The sequence below is a fragment of the Salmo trutta genome, chromosome 1 (genome assembly GCF_901001165.1).
Source record: "Salmo trutta chromosome 1, fSalTru1.1, whole genome shotgun sequence".
Taxonomy (NCBI): domain Eukaryota; kingdom Metazoa; phylum Chordata; class Actinopteri; order Salmoniformes; family Salmonidae; genus Salmo; species Salmo trutta.
The window spans coordinates 43,590,767-43,609,878 of NC_042957.1; the positions used below are offsets into that span (position 1 = coordinate 43,590,767).

The window sequence follows — 19,112 nt, forward strand, 5'->3', positions numbered from 1 at the left end:
TTGGCCAGGTCGCAGTTGTAAATGAGAACTTGTGCTCACCTAGCTTTCCTGCATAAATAAAGGTGAAATAAAAAATAATGAACGTTTGAAAAACTCTGTGTTGTTGTTTTTGTCGCACTGCTTTGCTTTATCTTGGCCAGTTCGCAGTTGTAAATGATAACTTGTTCTCAACTGGCCTACACGGTTAAATAAAGGTGAAATAAAAAATAAATTCATTAAAACACACCGACAGACTTGGATACAGAATGAGCACTCAGATTAACAATATTTAAAATAATATTTTTTTTATTAACTTAACATTTGATGAAGAGCAACAACAGGCACCATTTTCAAATAGATGAATAAATACTTTCAAAAATAGGCCTACATAAATAAATTATCTTGATAAATAAATAAATATATAAATAAATAAATACATGTATAATATTGCTGTTGGACATTGCACATTGCATGATTGTAGAATAGAAGGCTTTTAAAATCAAGCACAATTGTAAAACACAATAGTAAAAAACATCTGCAAGTTCAAATTCATGATCTGTTGGACCACAGAAGGCTATCAGAGTTGTGTTTCAGGATGAATTCTATGGTGTACAGGAGTTCTTTTCGAACCACTTCCCAGGCGCAGTAACTGGAATTCTGTGAAAATCAAAATAAACTGTTAGGGCAATGTAGAGTAATACTGTCCTATGTAGAGATATTATCAAAATAATGTGTCTATTTGATTTCAACCTATATTCTACCTTTTCTTTTAGGACTGCTGCAATGTTCCCAAAGTACGTCTTCAGGCCCTCTGCCCTGATGGGATAATCACTTGTATCCACACTGCTCATCATCTGCCAGAAAGGAAGAAAGAGGCAGGCGATGAATAATATTTAAAATGTATCCATTATAGTGTATTTGCTTGCACCCTACTTTTTATTTTAGGACAGCCGCGATGCTCCTAAAGTATGTATTCAGCGCCTTTTCCCTGACTAGATAATCACGTGTATCCACACTCCCCATCATCTGACACAAGAAGAAAATAATTCAAACATCACCATACCAGACTTAAACAGTTAAGCTATCTGTATAGGCATAGGTAGGTACTCACACATTTGCTCTCTTCAATCTGACGGTAGACAATGTTCTGAAAATACTCCAACTTCTGTTGGTCCCACATTGTCGGCAGTTCGTCAGTTCCAAACAATGTGTCGATATTCTTCAATGTCTCATAAATAGCCTTAGCACCACTGCTGCTCAACTGAAAGGGACAACAACAATAATTTCAAATAACATAAATAGCAGTTTAAAGTTTTCTACTTTCTGATCCTAACGGTTGCAAATACTCTTTCATGCTGTAAAGAACACTTGGACATGCTCGCTTGCCCTTACCTGTGGCCCGCCGGAGGTTGCAAATGCCGTGGCTGGGAATTCCATGAAGACATTCTCCTGCAGGCACTCCATAGGAAAATGACCCCCCTGAAAGAAAGAGAAAACACATGTTTCACGTTGAGCTATTCAGTTAAACATCGTTGGATAATACATCTCAAGTAAAAAACTAATTTAAAAAATGTACCATGTCTCTCAGTAGGTCGTAGGTTGTTCGCACCAGCTGTCCTTGTAGATGGCAAGGCATGGGCATCGAGAAAACTTGCACGAGGCAGAGGAAGGCGCTCATCCAAGTGATAATCTGAATTGCCATTCTTAGGGTAGTTAGATGATCTGCAGCAGATGGTCATTGTTAGTTGAATATAATCCTGAAAATAATTAATTACTTGAAGCCTTAAGCAGTGATCAAATGATAGCATGTTGTTGACTTACCTGTTGCCAGTATATTGCAAAAATCCTCCAGTCAGAATGTGGTTTGTGTTCTGATCCCATATCTGCGGATTAATTTAAATAGTGAGGATTGAAAGGATGTACAAAAAGTGAAAGGGTATCTCGCTAAATTAAGAGTTAAAATGAATGAATTTGGGAAAGTTTTGCCTAGTGAACCGCAAGACCGGATTTCTCTTTTCGTGTGCTCCACTTCCTTCTCATCATGTTTCGAGTTTTCCTTCGTAGGAGGGACATTGTCCTAAGTGTGTTTAAAAAATGTAACTCATAGGCTCAAACGTGAAGGAGAGAGAGAGAGAGAGAGAGAGAGAATATTGACCCCTTAACTTTACAATGAATGCAGTAGTGCTCTTTATGTCTTTATAAACACCAATATTTAACTAATGGCACTTTTATAGACTAAGGGAAGGCCTACAATGTTTGTTTGTTAATCACAAAACTGCTGTTTGCTTGTTTGTTTGTTTCTCTCTCTCTCTCTCTCTCTCTCTGTGTGTGTGTCTGCGTGCGTGCGTGTGTCTGTGAGAGAGGGAGTGAGAGATGAGGATTTAATATGATCTCCTTCTGTTTGCATCTTCTGTCTTTAATCCCATTCATGTCTATACATTTGAATTAAAATGTTGATTATAACTGATAGAGATCAACCAGCATTTTATGACGTCTGTATGTGAATAGTCAGGCTATCATTGACATTTGATTATTTATTACTTACGAGAGACTAAATAAACCAATGTGCTAAGGTGTTGTGATAACATTATCGTAGGCAAATACCTAAATCCTAATTCCTAATAACACTACACTTCATCGTCTTGGATATGCTTTGTTAAAGGGGCAATTTCTGCGATTGCCACATCCATAAATGAATGAATATATCACTTTTAAAGGCCTCATGAGCTCAGTCCACCTGTCTTACCTCAACAGAACCCAAAATGTACTTTTTATGACATTGTTTGAAACAATATACATCTAAACAAACACTTAACAGCTTGAAAATGTAGTAAACTATAATGTTGATCTCTTGGATGGTCATTACTTTAATCAATATATCTCCGACAGCGGTTACTTTACTCGAACCACATCCCTCATCTATTTACCAGAATAGTGGTTGAGTGACCACTATGGTGTTGTTTTGAACTGTAGATTCCCTATAAACAAATGAATGCATGAAAGACTGAATGGATGAATTAATGGATGACTGAATACATGAATGAATGAGAAAAACAATATGATAATAGATGCATGTATTTTGTCATTTAGTTGAGTTATAAATAAAATAAATACATAGCCTTCACATATAAATCAGTCAGTAAAAATATCATCCATCAATCTATTTGCCAGCCTCAGGGACATGTCACATGTCTCCAATGATGGTTATGTGGTTGTCCAACAGACCGCTCCTTCCTCACCGCTTGACTCGGAGGTCGACTTCGTCACAGCTTGACCATGGTGTCGAGGAATTGTTAAAACTGCACCAGTTTGTAGCGAAGCTCCGCTCCCAAGATCTCACATGCGCTGTGTTCCTGGAGCGCAAACAATTACATGCATGTTTTCAGTCAACTCAACCACAACAGGTGCTGCGCCAACGCATCCGACGACACAAGAAACGGCGCTTGGAAGTTCCAAGTTTCAGCGAAATTCATCCGATTTGTTGTGATCTAGAACTTTTCCTCTGATTAATTTAGCCTATTTTCGAGTGCATTTGATATTGGATCCACCTTCTGTTTCAAGATGGTGTTCAGCTTGTTGAAATACGTTTTCAGAGACCCTTTGCCTGAAGTAACTGACCCTCCATCTCCAGAGGATGCCCCAACACCACACCCGACCTGAAGACAATATAAATAAATGGTGGTGAGTGAATTAGTTTAGTGTTAAGAAAAGTACTGAAAATATAAAAAATATCGCTTAGATTAAATCACAAGTTAAAGACCTATGCCCATTATTGTCTGCCCCCCAAATATAACTTAGGCTACAACATGAGGGATCATACTTACGCATCCCTCCAATTTCTTAAATTAACTAGTTCACCTGTTTTTGAACAGGTTCAGTGTTTCTTTGTTCCATGTGACAGGAGTCAGGCTGTTAAATACAGAGACGTCCTCGCCCTGTATAAAAGAAAACGAGGTTTTAGGCATTAGGATGTCTCATAAATTCCATGGTTAAACTTCCAATTTATAATTTTGAAATTGCAATAAAATCATACACTCTAGTTTATTCTATCCATATCTTGCTACATGATACATTTCAGTATCTTACCTCTGTGTTCTTGGAAACATGCGCTCGACTTTTCTTTTAGACACAGAACTGTAAATTGTCCAACCTGAAATAAAGTCATATCAATATCAAAAAGTGAACTGTGTTGGAATAGTATCCATAAATGAAACATTGTGGTACAGAGAGTGAAAGCATTGGTTACATAAAACGTCCTATAATACAATAAAATAAATGGAGGTCTAATAATGAGATATATTGTCACGATTTTCTAAGACAGAGCCCAGAAGCAGACCAGGACAAGGTGAGTAAAATGAAGGTGAGTCTTATTGGTAGTCTTGATGTGTAATTTGAGTGATCCAGGAGACGGAGCGGCAGTGGAGGTGAGTTGATGAGAGTAAATGGGTTGATCCAAAGAAGTCACTGTATCCACCGATGGCCAGGCAAGGGAGTTGACTGTTCCGGGAGAATGACTGTAGACAGAGTAAACGGGAGTGAGTAACCAGTAACAAGCACAAAACAACAAAACTAGCTCAGGAAACATGAGGCTGATACGCTGGCACAACATACTGTTCGTTGCTAACGATCCGGCAGGGAATGGATGTCAGCTCAGGGTTTAAGAAGAGGTGAAGATCAGGACCAGGTGTGCAGAAGGTTGATGAGATGCAGGTGCGGGTAATAAATAGATCTCCCGCCTAACCTCGTTGCCTGGCAACCAGACAGGTGCGTTCAGGAACCTTAGACAACACTCAACAAAAACAGTAATCTCAGGCAGAAACAGACTCAGGAAGCGGGATTCCTGACAGTACCCCCCCTCCGATGAACGCCACCGGGCGGACAACCTGGAGCGCCAGGATGGAGGTGGTAGAAGTCAGTAAGGAGGGTATTGTCCAGGATTTGACGCTGAGGAATCCAACTCCTCTCCTCAGGACCATACCCCTCCCAGTCCACGAGATACTGAAAACCCCGACCCCGCCGTCTGGCATCCATAATGCGGCGCACCGTGTAGACTGGACCACCTCCGATCATCCGAGGCAGAGGAGGAGGAGGCGGAGGGGGTAGCAGAGGACTGAGGTGCACAGGCTTGAGGCAGGAGACATGAAAGGTGGGGTGGACTCAGAGTTCTAGGCAACTTAAGTCGAACCACAACGGGATTAATCACCCTCTCCACCACAAACGGACCAATGAACTTAGGTGACAGTTTCCTTGATTCCGTCCGCAGAGGAAGATCCCGTGTAGCCAACCATACCTTATCTCCAATAGCATAAACTGGAGCTGGAATCCGGCGACGATTCGCCTGGAGCTGATAACGGTCAGAAACTCTAAGGAGAGCCTTTCTGGCCCTATGCCAGGTCCGGTGGCAACGACGAATGTGGGCCTGGACCGAGGGTACCGCGAGATCCTTCCCCTGAGAAGGAAACAAGGGAGGTTGGTAACCGTACAGGCACTGGAAGGGAGACATCCCAGTAGCAGATGTAGGGAGAGTATTATGGGCATTCTCGACCCATGGCAACTGAGAGGCCCAAGAGGCGGGGTTGGAGGAGACAAGGCAGCGCAGCGTGGATTCCATCTTCTGGTTGGCTCTCTCCACCTGTCCATTAGATTGGGGGTGAAATCCAGATGGCAGACTGACTGTAGCTCCAATGGCCAAACAGAAGGATTTCCAGACAGCAGAGGTAAACTGAGGACCACGGTCGGTAACAATGTCACTGGGCAACCCGTGGACCCTGAAAACCTCCCTAACCAGGATCTCGGACGTCTCGGAGGCAGAGGGAAGCTTGGAGATGGGTACAAAGTGGGCGAACTTGCTGAATCTGTCCACAATAGTCAGAATGACCGTGTTCCCTTCAGAAGAGGGCAATCCCGTAACAAAGTCCAGAGCCAGATGCAACCATGGTCGCCGGGGAATAGGTAGGGGGTGAAGAAGTCCAGAACTGGCCCGATTGGCACTCTTATTTTGTGCACATACTGGGCATGCAGCAACAAACCTCCGGGTATCTTCTCCCATGGCAGGCCTCCAAAATCGTCTGCGTAGTAACGCCATCGTCCGAGCCTCACCAGGGTGAGAAGCCATCTTACTGGCGTGGGACCATTGGAGGACAGCAGACCGGACAGACTCAGGCACAAACAACTGACCGGGTGGACCGTTACCGGGTCCGGGCTGCGTCCGAAGGGCTGCCAGAACCTCCTCCTCAATCCTCCATGTGACAGCTCCCACGACGAAGTTCTGGGGAAGAATCGTCTCGGTCTTGGCCCCACTCTCCTCCGTCTTGGAGAACATCCAGGACAAGGCGTCTGCCTTGCCGTTCTTAGATCCAAGTCGGAATGTCAGGGAAAAATTAAAACGTCCAAAAAACAAAGCCCACCTGGCCTGATGCGAGTTGAGACGTCTAGCCGATTGCACGTACGCTAGATTCTTGTGGTCAGTCCAGACAATAAACGGTTGCTCCGCTCCCTCCAACCAGTGGCGCCACTCCTCCAAGGCCAGTTTCACTGCAAGAAGCTCCCGGTTACCCACATCGTAATTCCTCTCCGCCGACGACAGACGCCGAGAGTAGAAAGCACAGGGATGGAGTTTGCCATCAGTGGGGCTTTGCTGGGACAGGATGGCGCCAACCCCCACATCAGACGCGTCCACTTCCACGACAAACTGTCAGGCAGCGTCAGGTTGAGAGAGAATCGGGGCATTGGTGAATCGACTCTTCAGTTCCAGAAACGCACTATCTGCCTCCGGATTCCAACTGAAGGTTCTGGTGCTAGAAGTCAGAGCAGTTAATGGAGCGGCCCCACAGCTGTAGTCTCGGATAAACCGATGATAGAAATTCGCAAACCCCAGAAACCTCTGGAGCTGCAATCTCGTATCAGGCTGGGCCCAATCCAGAACTGCCCTAACCTTCTCTTGGTCCATCTTTATCTCTCCCCGGGAGATGATGTACCCGAGGAAGGATGTAGTGTGGGCATGAAAGTCACACTTCTCGGCCTTCACAAACAGGCGGTTCTCCAGCAATCGCTGCAGAACCTGCTTGACATGCTGGACGTGACTGGAATGCTCGTTGGAAAAAATCAAAATGTCATCCAGGTAAACGAACACGAACAGACCGATCATATCTCTCAATACGTCATTAACCATGCTCTGGAACACTGCAGGAGCATTGGTCAATCCAAACGGCATCACCAGATATTCGAAATGACCCATCGGTGTATTGAAACCAGTCAACCACTCGTCCCCCTCTCTGATCCGGACCAGATGATACGCATTGCGTAGGTCAAGTTTAGTAAACACCGTAGCACCCTGTAAAGAATCGAAAGCAGAGTTCATCAAAGGCAGGGGATACTTGTTCTTAACCGTAATATCATTCAACCCCCGGTAATCAATACACGGTCGAAGAGAACCATCCTTACTCACAAAAAAGAATCCTGCCCCCAGTGGTGAAGACGAGGGACGAATGAGACCAGCAGCTAGAGACTCCTTTATGTAGGTCTCCAAAGCCTCCCGTTCAGGTCGAGAGATGCTGTATAATCGTCCCTTGGGATAGGCAGCTCCAGGAAACAGGTTAATGGCACAATCATACGGTCGGTGGGGAGGAAGTGACAGTGCCTTCTGCTTACTGAACACCTCACCCAATTCGTGATATGTTTCAGGAACCAGGGACAATTCAGGGGAGTTAGAATCACTGACCTTACTGGGAACCGAATGGGAACAGGCCGTCCTCAAACAGTTAGCATGGCATTCAGTGCTCCAACTAGTTACCTTGCCGGTCACCCAATCGAATGTGGGATTGTGTTTTCTCAGCCAGGGGTATCCAAGAACCAGAGGAACATGGGAAGAAGGCAAAATGAAGAAGGATATAACCTCTGAATGATTCCCTGACAACAACATCTTAACTGGCTCAGTCCTCATAGTGATACGTGCCAGACTACTGCCGTTCAGAGTGGTAGCTTCAATGGCTTCCGGTAGCTTCTCCTTAGAAAGCCCCAGCTGTTCCACTAAGTCAGCATCTATAAAGCTGCCATCAGCACCTGAGTCGATAAATGTGTTAATCGCTAAACTCTGAGTCTTGTTCATGAGGGTAGCAGGAAAAAGAGGTCTAACAGGACTATTGAGAGGTTGAAACTGGCTCGCTAAAAGACCTCCCACCTTTAGCGAGCCGAGCCATTTAACGGGTGCTGAGGATTGGACGTGGCCCATTGCTTCTCCCTCCGTCTCTCTCGGACTCTATTATCCACCCGAATAGCTAATGCTACCAGACTGTCCAGGTCCCTACACTCAGGATAGGAGATCAACTCATCCTTGAGTTGCTCCGACAAGCCATGGTAAAAAACCGCTTGTAGTGATTCCTCATTCCACCCACTCTCCACAGCCAATGTCCTGAATTCAATAACAAAATCGGCCACACTGCGAGCTCCTTGGCAAAGGGAGAACAACCGCTTAGCTGCGTCCTTACCTCGGACAGGCCTCATCTCTACTGTGAACTCCTGGTATGACCCCATGCAGGTGTCCTGTTGTTCCCATATGGCTGATGCCCACTCCAGAGCTCTTCCACGCAGCAGTTCAATAACAAAGGCTATCCTAGCCTTGTCTGTGGCGTAAGAGTAGGGTTGTAGATCAAAAACTAATCCACACTGCATTAAAAAACGAACAGCACTTTCCCAAATCCCCTTCGTACCTATCTGGTGTCGGAACCTTGGGCTCACGGAAGGAAACCTCTCCAGAAGCGACAGGTGAGAGGGGTGAAGCAGGTGGTGGATGATCCGCCGGCAAACTGAACTGAGCCTGGATATTCGTCAGAATATTAGAAAAATTCTGAACCGAAAGCACGATCTCTTGTAGCGCCGTGTTGTGTTGTCCCAACATCTGACCCTGATGGGTAATGGCATGGTGAACGGAGTCCAGGTCCGCTGGGTTCATTTTTGTCCGGATCGTTCTGTCACGATTCTCTAAGACAGAACCCAGAAGCAGACCAGGACAAGGTGAGTAAAATGAAGGTGAGTCTTTATTGGTAGTCTTGATGTGTAATTTGAGTGATCCAGGAGACGGAGCGGCAGCGGAGGTGAGTTGATGAGAGTAAATGGGTTGATCCAAAGAAGTCACTGTATCCACCGATGGCCAGGCAGACAGAGTAAACGGGAGTGACAGAGTAAACGGGAGTGAGTAACCAGTAACAAGCCCAAAACAACAAAACTAGCTCAGGAAACATGAGGCTGATACGCTGGCACAACATACTGTTCGTTGCTAACGATCCGGCAGGGAATGCATGTCAGCTCAGGGTTTAAGAAGAGGTGAAGATCAGGACCAGGTGTGCAGAAGGTTGATGAGATGCAGGTGCGGGTAATAAATAGATCTCCCGCCTAACCTCGTTGCCTGGCAACCAGACAGGTGCGTTCAGGAACCTTAGACAACACTCAACAAAAACAGTAATCTCAGGCAGAAACAGACTCAGGAAGCGGGATTCCTGACATATATTGAGTATCAAATTGTGCACACCAAATAGCGGACAGGTGCAAAATAGCGCACTAGCGCATAAACTGCGTTCACCTGCACGGATCGGATGCTGGCGTGTATAAGCAGAACAGAACAGAGTCAGATAGATACTCAACCAATTCAAGGCTAGCATGAATATTTGAATATTTCGTCGTTCGGAGAGACTAGCAGCCCTATAAGAATAAACCAATTTGCCAATGTGTTGTGATAACATTATTGTAGGTAAATCAATTTTACAATCCTCATGAGTTTAGTTCAACTACTGTCTTACCTCATCAGAACCCAAAATTAGAAATGTTCATGCCATTGTTTGAAACGATGTAAATGTAAAAACCACTGTATAGCTTCCAAATGTAGTTCAAACTAACCCATAACTTTAATCTCATAGATGGACATTCCTTTCATCCTTAGTTCTTTGAGAATGGTTACTTTTCTCCAACACCCAATCCTCAGCTATTGAGAAAAATAGTGGTTCAGTGACCGCTTTGGTGTTGTTTGAACAGCAGATTGCTCCTTTGCAAAAGTCAGTCTATAAACAAATGAATGCATGAAAGAATGAATGACTGAATATATAAATGAATTAATAAAAATTATGAGAGAATAATTATTTGATTTTATTGTAAAGGAATAAATACATAGCTTCACATATAAATGTCAGTCAACCAACGTTTATAAATAAATCATTCACTCAGTAAATGTATCAGCTATCAATCTATTAGCTGGGCTCAGAAACATGTCACATGTCTCCAATGATGATTATGTGGTTCTCCAACAGACCTCTTCTTCCTCATGGCTGTTAGCCAGCCTGCCAGCTTAGTGGAGTCTGCCACTAGCACAGTCAGCCTAGTCAGCTCAGCTTTCCCCATTGAGACCGTGTTTGTGCCTCGATCTAGGTTGGGCAAAATTAAAAATGGCGGTGTTCGCTTTAGTAATCTCACTAGTATAAAGACCTCCTCCATTCCTGCCATTATTGAAAGAGATTGTGATACTTCACATCTCAAAATTGGGTTACTTAATGTTAGATCCCTCACTTCCAAGGCAGTTATAGTCAATGAACTAATCACTGATCATAATCTTGATGTGATTGGCCTGACTGAAACATGGCTTAAGCCTGATGAATTGACTGTGTTAAATGAGGCCTCACCCCCTGGTTACACTAGTGACCATACCCCCCGTGCATCCGGCAAAGGCGGAGGTGTTGCTAACATTTACGATAGCAAATTTCAATGTACAAAAAAAAACAATGACGTTTTCGTCTTTTGAGCTTCTAGTCATGAAATCTATGCAGCCTACTCACTAAATTTTTATAGCTACTGTTTACAGGCCTCCTGGGCCATATGCAGTGTTCCTCACTGAGTTCCCTGAATTCCTATCAGATCTTGTAGTCATAGCAGATAATTTTCTAATTTTTGGTGACTTTAACATTCACATGGAAAAGTCCACAGACCCACTCCAAAAGGCTTTCGGAGCCATCATCGACTCAGTGGGTTTTTCCAACATGTCTCTGGACCTACTCACTGCCACAGTCATACTCTGGACCTAGTTTTGTCCCATGGAATAAATGTTGTGGATCTTAATGTTTTTCTTCATAATCCTGGATTATCGGACCACCATTTTATTGCGTTTGCAATTGCAACAAATAATCTGCTCAGACCCCAACCAAGGAGCATTAAAAGTCGTGCTATAAATTCTCAGACAACCCAAAGATTCCTTGATGCCCTTCCAGACTCCCTCTGCCTACCCAAGGACGTCAGAGGACAAAAATCAGTTAACCACCTAACCGAGGAACTCAATTTAACCTTGCGCAATACCCTAGATGCATTTGCAACCCTAAAAATTAAAAACATCTGTCATAAGAAACTAGCTCCCTGGTATACAGAAAATACACGAGCTCTGAAGCAAGCTTCCAGAAAATTGGAACGAAAATGGCGCCACACCAAACTGGAAGTCTTCCGACTAGCTTGGAAAGACAGTACCGTGCAGTATCGAAGAGCCCTCACTGCTGCTCGATCATCCTATTTTTCCAACTTAATTGAGGAAAATAAGAACAATCCGAAATGTCTTTTTGATACTGTCGCAAAGCTAACTAAAAAGCAGCATTCGCAAATGGAGGATGGCTTTCACTTCAGCAGTAATACATTTATGAACTTCTTTGAGGAAAAGATCATGATCATTAGAAAGCAAATTACGGACTCCTCTTTAAATCTGGGTATTCCTCCAAAGCTCCATTGTCCTGAGTCTGCACAACTCTGCTAGGACCTAGGATCAAGGGAGATACTAAAGTGTTTTAGTACTATATCTCTTGACACAATGATGAAAATAATCATGGCCTCCAAACCCTCAAGCTGCATACTGGACCCTATTCCAACTAAACTACTGAAAGAGCTGCATCCTGTGCTTGGCCCTCCTATGTTGAACATAATAAACGGCTCTCTATCCACTGGATGTGTACCAAGCTCACTAAAAGTGGCAGTAATAAAGCCTCTCTTGAAAAAGCCGAATCTTGACCCAGAAATTATAAAAAACTATCGGCCTATATCGAATCTTCCATTCCTCTCAAAAAATGTTGAAAAAGCTGTTGCACAACAACTCACTGCCTTCCTGAAGACAAACAATGTATACGAAACGCTTCAGTCTGGTTTTAGACCCCATCATAGCACTGAGACTGCACTTGTGAAGGTGGTAAATGACCTTTTAATGACGTCAGACCGAGGCTCTGCATGTGTCCTCGTGCTCCTAGATCTTACTGCCGCTTTTGATACCATCGATCACCACATTCTTTTGGAGAGATTGGAAACCCAAATTGGTCTACATGGACAAGTTCTGGCCTGGTTTAGATCTTATCTGTCGGAAAGATATCAGTTTGTCTCTGTGAATGGTTTGTCCTCTGACAAATCAATTGTAAATTTTGGTGTTCCTAAAGGTTCCGTTTTAGGACCACTATTGTTTTCACTATACATTTTACCTCTTGGGGATGTCATTCGAAAACATCATGTTAAATTTCACTGCTATGCGGACGACACACAGCTGTACATTTCAATGAAACACGGTGAAGCCCCAAAATTGCCCTCGCTAGAAGCCTGTGTTTCAGACATAAGGAAGTGGATGGCTGCAAACGTTCTACTTTTAAACTCGGACAAAACAGAGATGCTTGTTCTAGGTCCCAAGAAACAAAGAGATCTTCTGTTGAATCTGACAATTAATCTGGATGGTTGTACAGTCGTCTCAAATAAAACTGTGAAGGACCTCGGCGTTACTCTGGACCCTAATCTCTCTTTTGAAGAACATATCAAGACTGTTTCAAGGACAGCTTTTTTCCATCTACGTAACATTGCAAAAATCAGAAACTTTCTGTCCAAAAATGACGCAGAAAAATTAATCCATGCTTTTGTTACTTCTAGGCTGGACTACTGCAATGCTCTACTTTCCGGCTACCTGGATAAAGCACTTAACAAACTTCAGTTAGTGCTAAATGCGGCTGCTAGAATCCTGACTAGAACCAAAACATTTGATCATATTACTCCAGTGCTAGCCTCCCTACACTGGCTTCCTGTTAAGGCAAGGGCTGATTTCAAGGTTTTACTGCTAACCTACAAAGCATTACATGGGCTTGCTCCTACCTATCTTTTCGATTTGGTCCTGCCGTACATACCTACACGTACGCTACGGTCACAAGACGCAGGCCTCCTAATTGTCCCTAGAATTTCTAAGCAAACGGCTGGAGGTAGGGCTTTCTCCTATAGAGCTCCATTTTTATGGAATGGTCTGCCTACCCATGTGAGAGACGCAGACTCAGTCTCAACCTTTAAGTCTTTACTGAAGACTTATTTCTTCAGTAGGTCCTATGATTAAGTATAGTCTGGCCCAGGAGTGTGAAGGTGAACGGAAAGGCTGGAGCAACGAACCGCCCTTGCTGTCTCTGCCTTGCCGGTTCCCCTCTTTCCACTGGGATTCTCTGCCTCTAACCCTATTACAGGGGCTGAGTCACTGGCTTACTGGTGTTCTTCCATGCCGTCCATGGGAGGGGTGCGTCACTTGAGTGGGTTGAGTCACTGACGTGGTCTTCCTGTCTGGGTTGGCGCCCCCCCTTGGGTTGTGCCATGGCGGAGATCTCTGTGGGCTATACTCGGCCATGTCTTAGGACGGTAAGTTGGTGGTTGTAGACATCCCTCTAGTGGTGTGGGGCTGTGCTTTGGCAAAGTGGGTGGGGTTATATCCTGCCTGTTTGGCCCTGTCCGGGGGTATCATCGGATGGGGCCACAGTGTCTTCTGAACCCTCCTGTCTCAGCCTCCAGTATTTATGCTGCAGTAGTTTATGTGTCGGGGGGCTAGGGTCAGTCTGTTACATCTGGAGTATTTCTCTTGTCTTATCCGGTGTCCTGTGTGAATTTAAATATGCTCTCTCTAATTCTCTCTTTCTCTCTTTCTTTCATTCTCTCGGAGGACCTGAGCCCTAGGACCATGCCTCAGGACTACCTGGCATGATGACTCCTTGCTGTCCCCAGTCCACCTGGCCGTGCTGCTGCTCCAGTTTCAACTGTTCTACCTGCGGCTATGGAACCCTGACCTGTTCACCGGACGTGCTTGTTGCACCCTCGACAACTACTATGATTATTATTATTTGACCATGCTGGTCATTTATGAACATTTTAACATCTTGACCATGTTCTGTTATAATATCCACCCGGCACAGCCAGAAGAGGACTGGCCACCCCTCATAGCCTGGTTCCTCTCTAGGTTTCTTCCTAGGATTTTGGCCTTTCTATGGAGTTTTTCCTAGGGAATTTTTCCTACCCACCGTGCTTCTTTCACATGCATTGCTTGCTGTTTGGGGTTTTAGGCTGGGTTTCTGTACAGCACCTTGAGATTTCAGCTGACGTACGAAAGGCTATATAAATACATTTGATTTGATTTGATGGCTTGACTCTGCTGTCGAGGAATTTCTTGAACTGCACCAGGTTGTCTCGAACCTCCAATCGCGTGATCTCCCGTGCGCATGCGTTGTGTTCCTGGAGAGCACACAATATATATATATACCAGACCCCGACCTACTGGCTCCCGGTCATCTATAAGTTTATGTTAGGTTAAGCTCCGCCTTATATCTCAGCTCACTGGTCACCATAACAACACCCATCCGTAGCACGTGCTCCAGCAGTTGAAGGCATTAACTTGAATCAAATCGCATTTTAATGGGAAAAAACATTAATTGCTACAGAATGTAGTAGTTTTATGTCAAAATGCATATCAAATGAGATTTTGTTTTACTACAATGTAAAAACAATTTAAAATTAGCCATTTTCATTTAAAAAGCTGACTCTTCCAAATGAAAAATGGATAACTTCGTTCGGAGCCGTTGTGTTGAACACTGTGCGATGTTTAACAGTGAGAATGGCAGAATGGTGAACTTACTAAATGACTGAGAGTTTGACTGTGTGATATTAGGTTGCTTCTTGTGTAAATATTTTTCGTCTTGATTTTAATGATTTGTATGTAGAGATAGCAAAAGCTCAGGTTGCCCAGCCCGGCGGAGATACAATCTTCGGCAAAATCATTCGCAAGAAGATTCCTGCGAAAATATTATTTGAAGATGACTGGTCATCCCCAAAACCAACACCTCATTTGGCCGCCTCTCCTTCCAGTTCTCTGCTGCCAGTGACTGGACCAAATTGCAAAAATCGCCAATCTGGAGACTTATATTTCTCTCACTAACTTTAAACATCAGCTATTTGAGCAGCTAACCGATCCCGCCATTTGCACACACTGTATATAGACTTTCTTTTTTTCTATTGTGTTATTGACTGTACGCTTGTTTTTTCCATGTGTAAATCTGTGTTGTTGTTTGTGTCGCACTGCTTTGCTTTATCTTGGCCAGTTCGCAGTTGTAAATGAGAACTTGTGCTCAACTGGCCTACACGGTTAAATAAAGGTGAAATAAAAAATTAATTCATTAAAACACAGCGACAGACTTGGATACAGAATGAGCACTCAGATTAACAATATTTAAAATAATATTTTTTTTATTAACTTAACATTTGATGAAGAGCAACAACAGGCACCATTTTCAAATAGATGAATAAATACTTTCAAAAATAGGCCTAATAAATAAATAAATAAATAAATACATGTATAATTTGCTGTTGGACATTGCACATTGCATGATTGTAGAATAGAAGGCTTTTAAAATCAAGCACAATCGTAAAACACAATAGTAAAAAACATCTGCAAGTTCAAATTCATGTTCTGTTGGACCACAGAAGGCTATCAGAGTTGTGTTTCAGGATGAATTCTAGGGTGTACAGGAGTTCTTTTCGGACCACTTCCCAGGCGCAGTAACTGGAATTCTGTGAAAATGAAAATAAACTGTTAGGGCAATGTAGAGTAATACTGTCCTATGTAGAGATATTATCAAAACAATGTGTATATTTGTTTTCAACCTATATTCTACCTTTTCTTTTAGGACTGCTGCAATGTTCCCAAAGTACGTCTTCAGGCCCTCTGCCCTGATGGGATAATCACTTGTATTCACACTGCTCATCATCTGCCAGAAACGAAGAAAGAGGCAGGCGATGAATAATAATTAAAATGCATCCATTATAGTGTATTTGCTTGCACCCTACTTTTTATTTTAGGACAGCCGCGATGTTTCTAAAGTATGTATTCAGCGCCTTTTCCCTGACTAGATAATCACGTGTATCCACACTCCCCATCATCTGACACAAGAAGAAAATAATTCAAACATCACCATACCAGACTTAAACAGTTAAGCTATCTGTATAGTCATAGGTAGGTACTCACACATTTGCTCTCTTCAATCTGACGGTAGACAATGTTCTGAAAATACTCCAACTTCTGTTGGTCCCACATTGTCGGCAGTTCGTCAGTTCCAAACAATGTGTCGATATTCTTCAATGTCTCATAAATAGCCTTAGCACCACTGCTGCTCAACTGAAAGGGACAACAACAATAATTTCAAATAACATAAATAGCAGTTTAAAGTTTTCTACTTTCTGATCCTAACGGTTGCAAATACTCTTTCATGCTGTAAAGAACACTTGGAAATGATCGCTTGCCCTTACCTGTGGCCCTCCGGAGGTTGCAAATGCCGTGGCTGGGAATTCCATGAAGACATTGTCCTGCAGGCACTCCATAGGAAAATGACCCCCCTGAAAGAAAGAGAAAACACATGTTTCACGTTGAGCTATTCAGTTAAACGTAGTTGGATAATACATCTCAAGTCAAAAGTAATTTAAAAAATGTACCATGGCTCTCAGTAGGTTGTGGGTTGTTCGCACCAGCTGTCCTTGTAGATGGCAAGGCATGGGCATGGAGAAAACTTGCACCAGGCAGAGGAAGGCGCTCATCCAAGTGATAGTCTGAATTGCCATTCTTAGGGTAGTTAGATGATCTGCAGCAGATGGTCATTGTTAGTTGAATAAAATCCAGAAAATAATTAATCAATTGATGCCTGAAGCAATGATCAAATGATAGCATGTTGTTGACTTACCTGTTGCCAGTATATTGGAAATTTCCTCAAATCAGAAATGTGGTTTGTGTTCCTGATCCCATATCTGCGGATTCATTTAAATAGTGAGGGTTGAAAGGATGTACACAAAGTGAAAGGGTATCTCGCTAAATTAAGAGTTGAAGTGAATGAATTTGGGAAAGTTTTGCCTAGTGAACCGCAAGACCGGATTTCTCTTTTCGTGTGCTCCACTTCCTTCTCATCATGTTTCGAGATTTCCTTCATAGGAGGGACATTGTCCTAAATAGATTAAGAAAATGTAACTCATAAACTCAAACGTTGCTAAGAAAGACAGGGAGAAGAAGAAGGGGAGAGAGAGAGAGAGAGAGAGAGAGAGAGAGAGAGAGAGAGAGAGAGAGAGAGAGAGAGTATCGACCCCTTAACTTAACAATGAATGCAGTAGACCTCTTCATGTCTTTAAAAACACCAATATTACACTATTGGCACTTTTATGGACTCAGGGAAGGCCTACTACAATGTTTGTTTGTTAATCACAAAACTGCAATTGGCTCGTTTCTTTGTTTCTCACTCTCTCTCTCTGTCTCTCTCTCTCTCTCTCTCTCTCTGTGTCTGTGCGTGTGTCTGTGTGACAGGGAGTGAGAGATGATGATTTGATATGATCTGGTTCTGTTTGCATCTTCTGTTTTTAATACCATTCACGTCTATTCATTTGAATTAAAATGTTGATTATAACTGATATAGATAGCAATCAACCAGCACTTTATGACTTCTGTATCTGAATAATAAGTCCAACATTAACATTTGACTATTTATTACTTACGAGAGACTAAATAAACCAATGTGCTAAGGTGTTGTGATAACATTGTCGTAGGCTTAGTAGAAAAATACCTAAATCCTAATTCCTAATAACACTACACTTCATCGTCTTGGATATGCTTTGTTAACGGGGCAATTTCTGTGATTGCCTACATCCATAAATGAATGATAAACAGCCTACCTATTGATTCTTGAAGAATATATCACTTTTAAAGGCCTCATGAGCTCAGTCCAGCTGTCTTACCTCAACAGAACCCAAAATGTACTTCTTTATGACATTGTTTGAGACAATATACATCTAAACAAACACTTTACAGCTTGAAAATGTAGTAAACTATAATGTTGATCTCTTGGATGGTCATTACTTTAATCAATAGATCTCTGACAGTGGTTACTTTACTCGAACCACATCCCTCATCTATGGTGTTGTTTTGAACTGTAGATTCCCTATAAACAAATGAATGCAGGAAAGACAATGGATTAATAAATGGATGACTGAATATATAAATTAATAAAAAAAGAATATGATAATAGATGCATGTATTATGTCATTTAATTGTATTATAAATAAATAAATACACAGCCTTCACATATAAATAAATCAGTCAGTCAGTAAAAATATTATCCGTCAATCTATTAGCCAGCCTCAGGGACATGTCACATGTCTCCAATGATGGTTATGTGGTTGTCCAACAGACCGCTCCTTCCTCATCGCTTGACTCTGAGGTCGACTTCGTCACAGCTTGACCATGGTGTCGAGGAATTTCTAAAACTGCACTAGTTTGTAGCGAAGCTCCGCTCCCACGATCTCACATGCGCACGCGCTGTGTTCCTGGAGCGCAAACAAGACATGCATGTTTTCAGTCAACTCAACCACAACAGGTGCTGCGCCAACGCATCCGACGACACAAAAAAACAGCTCTTGGAAGTTCCAAGTTTCAGCGAAATTCATCCGATTTGTGGTGATCTAGAACTTTTCCTCTGATTAATTTCGCCTATTTTCGAGTGCATTTGATGTTGGATCCACCTTCTGTTTCAAGATGGTGTTCAGCTTGTTGAAATACGTTTTCAGAGACCTTTTGCCTGAAGTAACTGACCCTCCATCCCCAGAGGATGCCCCAACACCACACCCGACCTGAAGACAATATCAAATGGTTGTGAGTGAATTAGTTCCGTCTTAAGAAAAGTACTGAAATATATATATATATATATCGCTTAGATTAAATCACAAATGAAAGATCTATGCCAATTATTGTCTGCCCCCCAAATATAACTTAGGCTACAACATGAGGGATCATACTTACGCATCCC

The 19,112-nt window shown here is 42.8% G+C and overlaps 2 protein-coding genes and 1 long non-coding RNA gene across 3 annotated transcripts; all 3 read right to left on the reverse strand.

Annotated features, from left to right (window-relative positions):
* Window positions 1-393: 393 nt before the first annotated feature.
* On the reverse strand, window positions 394-2,116 carry LOC115196524 (interferon alpha-6-like). The gene is made up of 5 exons (XM_029757377.1): window positions 1,556-2,116; window positions 1,372-1,458; window positions 1,091-1,240; window positions 741-833; window positions 394-636 (listed from the first exon to the last, which is right to left on the reverse strand). The coding sequence occupies exons 1-5, from the start codon at window positions 1,679-1,681 to the stop codon at window positions 529-531; spliced, it is 564 nt and encodes a 187-aa protein (XP_029613237.1). The 5' UTR covers window positions 1,682-2,116; the 3' UTR covers window positions 394-528.
* Window positions 2,117-2,329: 213 nt separating this feature from the next.
* On the reverse strand, window positions 2,330-4,378 carry LOC115196540 (uncharacterized). Its single transcript, XR_003878873.1, has 3 exons — window positions 4,066-4,378; window positions 3,838-3,914; window positions 2,330-3,635 (listed from the first exon to the last, which is right to left on the reverse strand). It is a non-coding gene; the product is annotated as an uncharacterized LOC115196540 (long non-coding RNA).
* An 11,357-nt stretch (window positions 4,379-15,735) lies between these two features.
* On the reverse strand, window positions 15,736-16,887 carry LOC115193436 (interferon alpha-6-like). The gene is made up of 5 exons (XM_029752154.1): window positions 16,762-16,887; window positions 16,579-16,665; window positions 16,298-16,447; window positions 15,948-16,040; window positions 15,736-15,843 (listed from the first exon to the last, which is right to left on the reverse strand). Exons 1-5 carry the CDS (start codon window positions 16,885-16,887, stop codon window positions 15,736-15,738), a joined length of 564 nt encoding a protein of 187 aa, XP_029608014.1.
* Window positions 16,888-19,112: the final 2,225 nt, after the last annotated feature.

Coding starts and splice junctions, on each gene's coding strand:
- LOC115196524 (XM_029757377.1), bottom strand. CDS start 1,681: ATGGCAATTCAGATTATCACTTGGATGAGCGCCTTCCTCTGCCTCGTG. Junction 1,241..1,371: donor CAACCTCCGGCGGGCCACAG/GTAAGGGCAAGC, acceptor TGTCCCTTTCAG/TTGAGCAGCAGTGGTGCTAA. Junction 834..1,090: donor AGATTGAAGAGAGCAAATGT/GTGAGTACCTAC, acceptor CCTTTCTGGCAG/ATGATGAGCAGTGTGGATAC.
- LOC115193436 (XM_029752154.1), bottom strand. CDS start 16,887: ATGGCAATTCAGACTATCACTTGGATGAGCGCCTTCCTCTGCCTGGTG. Junction 16,666..16,761: donor ACAACCTACTGAGAGCCATG/GTACATTTTTTA, acceptor TCTTTCTTTCAG/GGGGGTCATTTTCCTATGGA. Junction 15,844..15,947: donor CAGCAGTCCTAAAAGAAAAG/GTAGAATATAGG, acceptor TCATTTTCACAG/AATTCCAGTTACTGCGCCTG.